The sequence below is a fragment of the Typha angustifolia genome, chromosome 14 (genome assembly GCF_048772165.1).
Source record: "Typha angustifolia cultivar Huaian chromosome 14, ASM4877216v1, whole genome shotgun sequence".
Taxonomy (NCBI): domain Eukaryota; kingdom Viridiplantae; phylum Streptophyta; class Magnoliopsida; order Poales; family Typhaceae; genus Typha; species Typha angustifolia.
This window is the reverse complement of record NC_133252.1, coordinates 10,919,091-10,928,463: the sequence shown is the minus strand read 5'-3', so window position 1 is coordinate 10,928,463 and position 9,373 is coordinate 10,919,091. Positions and strand designations below refer to the sequence as shown.

Below are 9,373 nucleotides of genomic sequence, written 5' to 3'. Positions count from 1 at the left end.
GCGTCTAATATTCTTATCCGAGTAGGTTTGCAACTTGTTGGTGAACGATATTGCTGGCGAGATGTAACCTGAGTTCCTGCATAGTATAATAATGTTTGTAGTCTTGTAGCCACGCATGGCATGACATATAAAGTTGTACGTGCAACCAATCGGATGTTAGGTACCGAACACCAAACTTGTGGCTTGACCCAATTAGATCCCGGTCTCGCAGGAGGAGAGGTACGTGTCTGCTGGATTTGGTGGGTCTTACACGTGTGTACGGTGTTTTCGGCTGTTTGGTGAGGGCGTCGTCTATGGCGCGGGTGGACAAGTTCTAGAATATTGATTAATGAGTTTTTATCAAAATAGGCCTCTTTATAATTTATTTTTACATTACTGGTTTATCCTCCAAATTTCCTTTCTCTTACCAAAGTATTAAATTTTTCAGCATTTCTTAGTAATTTATCTTCGATACAAGCCATTGAATAATAGTTCAGTAATTTTAGTATTAACTTGTGAGCCAGACAGAATAAATCCATATGGTAATAAATCTCATTGATGAACTATTGTAGTAAATAATATTTTATACAAGCCTATTTTAGTCAAAACCTCATTGGTAAATTGACAAATGGTGTATAATTAAAGTCAAGGGTGAGGGAGAGATTGACAACCAATATCCTTTGGATGAGGACAAACACCAGTGTAGATAGTGAATTTAATAACTTTAAAAATGATGAAGGGTATCCTAGTGACAAGGTCTTCAGTGTAATTTCCTTTTTTTTTATCTATAGACATTGTTTTTGTTAAATAAAAATAAGAATTAAATAATATCCAACTAAATAACGATACCATTAGAATATGAATCCAAAAACTTGCATACAAAATGTGAGCCTTTATAACCGACTGAGCATTATCCTAAGTGGTCTTATCAATGGAAAAAAATTACTAGTGTTGACATTCAAAGGACAACTGCAATTTATTCTGAAATAAATGATAAATGTGAAGATCATTGCTAGAGTAGCCTAGTGGCTCAATGCAATAGATGAAGGACCTCTCTTGGAAAACAATATATGTGGGTGTCTCATCTTTTTCTCCAATAAAATCTTACAGATGATCTAATTGAAACTATTGAGATTAATCGATGTGCAACAACTTAAGAATTAATCACACCTGATAATATGAGAAACTGGAAGATCAGGGGTAGCTCAGAATTCTATTCATTTCCTCTCTCGAGAAACTACGGAAAGATGAACTTTTTCTCTAATTCCAAAATTTAGTACAAATATATGCAATTAACTTAGAACAATGAAAGATTATAAGTTAATGTTTCTAATTCTGAAGGAGGCTTCAGAAATATTTACTTAATTATATTTACTTTGACAAGAAAATTTGCTGATTTTGCCTCCGCCTGCAGAAAGATTCAATCCTATCACAAGCCTCCATCACCAGATCAGCAGGAACTCCAAAGAATATCCTCACCCAGTTCTTTAACCCAATGACTGAACCTAAAATTACATAACCTTCACAATGAGCAATTGGCACGTATATATTTATATAAAACAATTTATCACGATGATCAAACCAAAGTCAAATACTTATCACGATGATGAAACAAGTGAAGGTAACTAATAAAAAACTGCGGGACTAATACTATTGAGAAACGTGTACTAAAATGTAGGTTTTGGTATGCAGAAGGTCCAAATAGGGTTTGGCATTGCTACAGTCAGTATTAGAACAATTGCCAAAATCACCATACCTGGTACCACCAAAACAGATTCTTCTTTTATCAACTCTCTAGCAAAGTCCAAGTCATCTCTGATGCCAGATAGAAGTGTTGTTTTGACCTCAACCTGCCATTCAGAAAGGTCCAGTCTGATTCAATTATATAACTGTGACCTCAATAGTCAATAGTGTACTCAATAATATCTTACCATCATGAACATGGAACCCCGGGGCCTTGAATAACACTGCAGCGCTTCAATGTGATCTATTCTTCTATATAGTGCATTGGCTGATGACTCCAATAAGGCAAGGACATTTCTATGGAATTCTTCATGTGAATCAGACAGAATACTAGGAACTGCAGCCTGTTGTGAATTCAGCCATATGAGTGTTGCTTTAGGGAATAAAACAGGTAAAAGGAAAAAAAATTTAAAGAGAGGTGATTAACCTGAACTATTGAAGATGGACCAGAAGTTACATTCATTAGCATCTCAGTGGCCACCCTGACCTTTCATAGCAACAAACAAAAATAGCATTCATTCACATGAAAGATTTTAGAGAAATCTAGTAAGATAACCTGCATTGGACTTTCGAAAAGATAATAAACAGGAAAAATTAATATTATTCTTCTTATGATATCTTCTTTAGCTTTAAGAATTTTCTCATCCAAAAGTATTGCATTAGTGCAGAACATAGTTAATGATGATTAAGAAAGTCATAAAGCAGTCGGAACACTCCATTAACCAAGTCATAATGATTAGTCTTGTTGAGTAGCCTTGGGCTAAAATGGGCATCATGTAGCAAAGCTAGAAGGAGATATGAGGTTGTAAATCAAATCAAGCTCATACTCTTTTGTTGAACAAAGAATAAAACACTATGGTTTTTGCACTTAAGGAATAATGCTTTACAAAACGCTTTTGGTAGGGGAGAAGGATGTGAGGCAAATATCACAAATTCTCTTTGCAGATTTAAGATTTTCAAATATACCATGTCTAAGTATAAAGCACAAATGTTGTTTTAGGTTTGTTCACAAAATTCAGTAACAAACATGGAAACAGAAGAAAAGCAATATTACAACTATAGTTAAGGATATCAAACCAAAAGCAATAGTTTTTATTCTAAATAATAAATATCATGAACTTGAATTTATCATGCAATTCACATTCTAGTACTTTCATACAATGAATTTATACTGGTTTCTGTAACAGTAGAAACATCTATGAACATTTCAAGAGTATCAATATACACGAAAGATACCTGGCCAAACTAAACTTGCATGTTAAGTATCAGCGAATATAATTTTCCTTTTATTAATTTTCCCAGTGCATGGAAATAATAATGCTAGTGTTCATGCTCATTAGTTGCATCCTACTATAAGCGGATCTGCCAGCTGACGCCACAAAGTTTAATTATAACAAAGTAATGTGGCAACATGGATACTGATTATTCAGCTATGGAGAGTTGAAAGGATGGAAATTCTTCACTTTGTGAAGAATGGACTAATAAACAAGATACAACAATTAGATGATTGCAAATATTTAGCTAGAATGCCGTAAATAAATAAAGGTTTTAAAAAAAAGAATTGCAAAACTACATCTGCTAGAATTTGCCACATACTTGTTTAAGAGTTCCTTGTTGGTCACACATGGCTACCCATCCAAGGCGCCAACCAGGAATCATCCAGCGCTTTGACAATGCTCCTATAGTAATAATTGGTGCCAAGTGAGCATACGAAGTCATCGGCACAAATTTGTTTCCTTCAAATGTCATATGCCCATATATCTCATCTGCAATAACTGGAAGATTTAACTGCCCTGCGGTCTCAGCAATCTGCATTAGAAAGTGTACCCGAATTTTATCAATTTCGTCATCAAAACTGTCATTATCTTGGTACCCAGTATTGCAATATAACTAGTAAAACCAACACTCTAAACTGGCAGATAGCAATCAGCTTAGGGATATTTTCATTTACCTCCTTCATTTACTTCCCCCTATACGAACCCTTAACTAGATAGCCTATCTAGAAAAAGAAAGGAAAAAAAAACTCATTTTATCAACTATTAATCCAGAAAAATACATAGGAAATCAGAGGAAATAGAATACACAGCATTGTTCGTAGAAAAATTAAGAGAAAAAAAAGAGGGGCATAAATTTTCCAAAGATTTAATAGAAAGAGAGTTTAGAAGTGTGACCTGGAGGAGATGGGCCGGGGAGTAGACGGCGCCGCAGGGATTGTTGGGGTTGATGACGACGATGCCGACGGTGTTGGCATCGGCGAGGGATCGGAGGTGGGTCAGGTCGATCTCCCAGTCCCGGCGGGGGAGAAGATCGTAGTAACGGGGCTCGACGCCGGAGAGCTCGCATGCGGACTCGTAGGGAGCGAATCCCGGACGAGGGAGGAGCAGGTTGCATCCCGGCCGCGCAAGAATCGTCACGCATACTTGGATCGCCTGCGTCCCGCCTACAGTTAGGAACACGTCGGTCTCGCGGATGACGTGCTTCGCGCCTTTGGACAGGTACTCTGCCACCGCCCTGTTGTTGTTTTTTCGAAGAACAGAATAAAAGAAAAAAACAAAAAGGAATATACAAAAGTTGAAGAGGATGAGAAAGATTAAAAACTAATGCATGATCTCTACCAAAAACTAATTAAACTTGTCAACTTCATGGCTTGGTCTCCTTTTGAAGAGAGGGATCGACTTGTAAATAGTAAAAGTGAGAGGTTGATTTTGTAAACTTGTATAAACTCACTCCGATTTAAAACTCTTTCCATCTTTAATTTGGAACGCGATCCGGATCGTTGAATAGTGCGATTGAATGCTGTGTACAATTTTCTCCTTAATTAAGAAATTTTCTCTAAATTTTAACTACCTATCTGTTAGTAATTGAGATTCGACTCTATGCAGTCAAATACACGCTGATGTATTTAGCATCTCCAATGCTATGGAGCCAAAAATGGAGCAACACCCGGTGCACTCAAGGCACCGGACTCCATATATATTAAAATAATAATATAATATAATTATTATATTAGTTATTTTAAATTATTTAATAGATTATCTTAGCGTTATTATTTTTTATTAAAAAATATATGATTAGAAAACTCTTATCGAGATCTTTAAAATAAGACTAATATTCAATAATTTTAGAAGTAATTTTAAATTACTAATTTTTTAATTAAACGCATTGAAATTATATTACACGAAATAAGCATTACACGTCATCAACTAAAAATATCAAAATTATATTACATAAAATAAGCATAAATTAACCAAACATAATAAAAGCAATAGATGTTTAATATTCTGGTAAGTCATCTTCGTAGCCACCGGTTCCGGTTACGTAGCCACCGGTTCCGATTACGTAACCACCGGTTCCGGTTTCAGGTTTCATTTTTAATGTATTTCATGTTTGATGTATTTCATATCTAATGTATTTTAATTTTTAATATTTACATTGGGGATAATTTTGAGTAATTATATTTTAGGATACATAATTTATTAGACTCATTTTTATAAATAATAAAAAAATTAAAATTAAAATTAACTCAAAAATAATTTAATATTAGTCTCATTTTAAAGGTCTCGATGAGACCTTTCCAATGATAGTATTTTTATTAAAAACCGATTAGTAAAACTAATTATATACTCAGTTTAACTAACTAAATTATTTAATAAAAAATACAAATAGAATTAAAATTATTGAATATAACAATTATTAGGCAATTTTGGCATTTTTAAAAAATTGATAAGACAAATGAAGCCCGGCTCCATTTTTATGGTGGGGCTATTCCTAGCTCTAAATTTGGAGCCCTGATTAGAATTGCTCTTAATCATGCACTTGCACTGCCAATTACAAACTCAGATTTACCAGAACGGATGCTTTTTCTAACAAGTTCTCTTGGAAACCTATTAACCAAGTACCTGAAGTCTTAACATGCATATCATCTTGCCTGAAATGAAAAATATTAAATGCAAGCAGTACAGTAGGATAGTTACTAAATACCATAGTACATTAAAACTAGAGGATAATTACACTAAGATCAGCTGAACTATTGCACCTCACTCATGTTAATGAAATCAAATAATTATTTTACTACCATATTTCTAAAGGATCTAAATTTGAACAGATGACACTCACATTTATTTTGTAATTAAAAATCTAACCAATAACTAATAAATAAATAAAAAATCGAGGTTTTAGGATCAAGGTGTCAAATAATAATAATAATAATAAGCGAGGCAGTCTATGCTAAAAATTGGCAATAATTCATGGAGTTTATGTAAAATTATCCTTAAAACTAGTTTGCAAACACTTCCTACTTGCGTGTTAAACGTGACATGTGGTTAAAGTTAGAAAGGGAGAAAGTCATCTTAAAACGCAAAGCCTACTTAGGAAACGATCCACAAGGCTAACCCAAACTCCTACGAAATTGGACGGTTGTCCAGCGAAGGCCCTCACGGGGGTCGTGGAGAAGAGAGCACACGTGGGTGAAATCTCGACCGTCAAAACTCGTGACTCAGAGTTCTTAGGTGGGCCCACAACTGGTGGCTTCACCTCACCTACTCACCTAGCCACCTTCACCTTCGTTCGTCCAAGGATATCCACGAAAAGATAAGAGGGCAATTAGGCAAAGTAATCGGGAAGATAAGTACAAATACGAGGACAAGGAATAAGACACTATCCGTGTTGAACTTCTCCCAGGATAAGAAGAAGGATGGAATAAGAAGCAATGGCTGCAGTGCGAAAGATAAGTACTACTGAGGGATGAAACTAGACGCATGCTAAAATGAATTTTATTTGAGATAGATTCAAATCTTGGGGGATAGATGGTAAAGCAAATGAAGGATTATTACTACTAGAATCATGCTCTTATTGTTACTTAATTAAATTAATACGATTAGAATTTAAACTTGATCAAGAATCCACAATAATTTAAAATTAGTCATTTTTAGAGTAATTAGTGAGAGTTAACATGGTATCAGATTAAGAGAACCCAAATTTAAATTCCACCCACATAGAATGATAGAAATAAAATAATTAGAAAAAAAATTTGGGGGAAATCACAACTACGTGGAAAAAGAACATACTCAAAGGAAATGGCAAAGAGTCTTTATCAAAGAAAGCAATAGATCAAACTATGCACACAGACTAGGCTAGATTAGGCCAAATGGGCAATAGGTGACAAAGAAAGAGTTTGGCAACTTGTCATCTCCATTGACACATAACTCCTTCACAGTTGGAAAGTTGTTCAATTCCTCCTCTCTAATATACTTTTTCTTAAATATTTTCAGATACCAATCAACCACAAAAATTCACAAGCATCTATCAGAAAGATATGATTCCAAGACTCAACCCTTTAAAACCTCAACCTCTTACCACTGATCTATTCTTGTAGCATTTCTCCACTCTAATAATTCTAACTTCAAAAATTCCCTACTTCTCTTTAAATATATATATATATATATATATATATATAAATTTCAAAATATTAATAAAATGACTGCACCCCACCTCAGTGAATCTATAATAGAGGTCGTATGATTTGATCTCATTATAATTTAATTCTTTTAGTTATAGCTTATTTTTTAGGAGAATTGTGTGATTATTCAATTTATATATCAGTAAGGATTAGCAAATCTCTTTAAAACATAGTTTATGGGCTAATGATTAAAAATGTATAATATATGACTAGAAGAGAGTTTATTTTATTAAGTTAGATTGCTAATGATTTTTAAACCTAGCTCAGACCGAGTGGCCCAAAACAATAGTAAGGGATTTAGAATCGCAATGCAACTTGGACTCACCGTCGCGCGAAGGGGAACCCAAAAGAGGGCGCATAGCAATCGAACGACGCCGATTTGACGGCGGCGACGACGGCTTCGGTGGCAAACTCGCTCCCTTTGCGGAAGCAAGCGAACGAGGAGGCGTCTCCGACGCCGAGCGAGATGAGCTTCTTCTCCGGACTGACGTTCGCGAGCAGTTCCGCCACCACCCCCCTTATCGAGGTCTTATTCCCGGATAAGATGGGGTTGCACTTCACCATTTCGCCTCTTTTGGCCGGTAATGCCGCTTTGGTAATGCACACGACGTTGCTCTCTGGCGAGATCGGAGCCTAGGGATTGGAATCGGAATGATTAGAAGAGTTAGATCTTTATTTGATTAGAGAAGGATTAATTTAGGGATTTAGCGAATTACCTGCGTTGTGGGTGCCATGAGAGAGAGAGAGAGAGAGAGAGAGAGGAGAGAAGGAGAAGAACACTTGGGAGGTTTCTTCTTAGCGATAGGCAACGTGGGATGTTACAGCGCTTGTATGGTTTTGATTGGGGGAGTAGGGGCGAGATTAACTTTTAAAGACCTTCCGAGTTGGTAGGTATCTTTTTCGTGACGAAAGAGTCCCGAGTATTAACTCTAATTTTAAATAATATTATGAATAAATTATTTGGTGGTTTGGTGGCTTAGTTCAATTCAGTTGATAGTTTGGTAGTGCGATTAGTTTAGAGGAGCAACTTAACAGTGTAATAGTTTGAAGCAAGTCTCGATAATGTTTGGTTCAAAGTAATTATTTGACAACGCATATGACTTGAAGCCTACATTACACAGCTAAAAGCTTAGTGGGGTTTAAGTGTCTCTATAGCTAAAAAGGTTGATCCTTTGTTCAGACCATATCTAGTCTTAAAATTTATAAATAATAATAAAAATAAAAATAACCTTTCAAAGACTTTCTAATTTCTTATATCTATTTTTATTTTATTTTTCTCTTATTTCTATTTTAAGCTTTCGTAAGCCTTGTGGTCAACCTTGATGTAGTATGATCCACGTCATTCTATCGATCATGTGTTTTTATTTGAAGAAAATGATACAAGGATCGCATATGATTTGAGTCACACATATGACTAATCTCATTTCATTTGCTCTTTTAGAAAAATAATGTGACACTTACAATTTTTTTTAATATATTATATACTATATTATTAATATTTTAGTTTTTACCAAATACTATTAAGCTATGATTACTAGTAATTACTAGATAACTTTCGTTAATTTTTTTTGTCCCTTTGTCCTCTTTAATTGTTATCAACCAAACAAGAAATAGTTGAAAAAATAGACCAATCAAAAGGAAAAAATTTTGCCCTCCTAAGTTTGTGGGATTATTACGAAAAGAAATTCTTAATTAGAGATTGTGATACATGGTAGAAGATATTCAATAATCAAAATATAGTAACTTTCAGTGATAGAGATTACTGTTTAAATTCTTAGTTTTAGTTTTGACCATACACAAAGAAAATAGAAATAAATTATTTTCATTAATTATAGCCTTGATCAAGGAGGTTCGATCTTAGTTTTTAAAGATAATCACACTTAGATTGCTTAAATTATCATTAATTTTTATAGAACCCTTCGGTTCTTTTGTTGCAGATAGACCTTTGAATAATTAAAAATACCTCAAACACTCGCTCCGTTAGATTTTCGTTATTATATGCAAATTGCGTGGCTTGACATGTTTACTCTTAGAAATTTTTTACCACAATTATAAATATAGAGGTGATTTGATCCTTTTATTCTATGATATTAGAGGGTGAGATCATTTTAGTAGTAGTTTAGAGGTTTATATAAAAATGGTGATAATTTATAAGATATTAATATAATTATCCCTAGTTTCTAATAAGAAGTC

The 9,373-nt window shown here is 34.4% G+C and overlaps 1 protein-coding gene across 1 annotated transcript; it reads right to left on the bottom strand.

Moving 5' to 3' along the window:
* Positions 1 to 1,144: 1,144 nt before the first annotated feature.
* LOC140776469 (nicotianamine aminotransferase 1-like) lies at positions 1,145 to 8,038 on the bottom strand. The gene is made up of 8 exons (XM_073120187.1): positions 7,897 to 8,038; positions 7,506 to 7,813; positions 3,894 to 4,233; positions 3,319 to 3,531; positions 2,150 to 2,209; positions 1,911 to 2,066; positions 1,736 to 1,829; positions 1,145 to 1,484 (listed from the first exon to the last, which is right to left on the bottom strand). Exons 1-8 carry the CDS (start codon positions 7,912 to 7,914, stop codon positions 1,351 to 1,353), a joined length of 1,323 nt encoding a protein of 440 aa, XP_072976288.1. The 5' UTR covers positions 7,915 to 8,038; the 3' UTR covers positions 1,145 to 1,350.
* Positions 8,039 to 9,373: the final 1,335 nt, after the last annotated feature.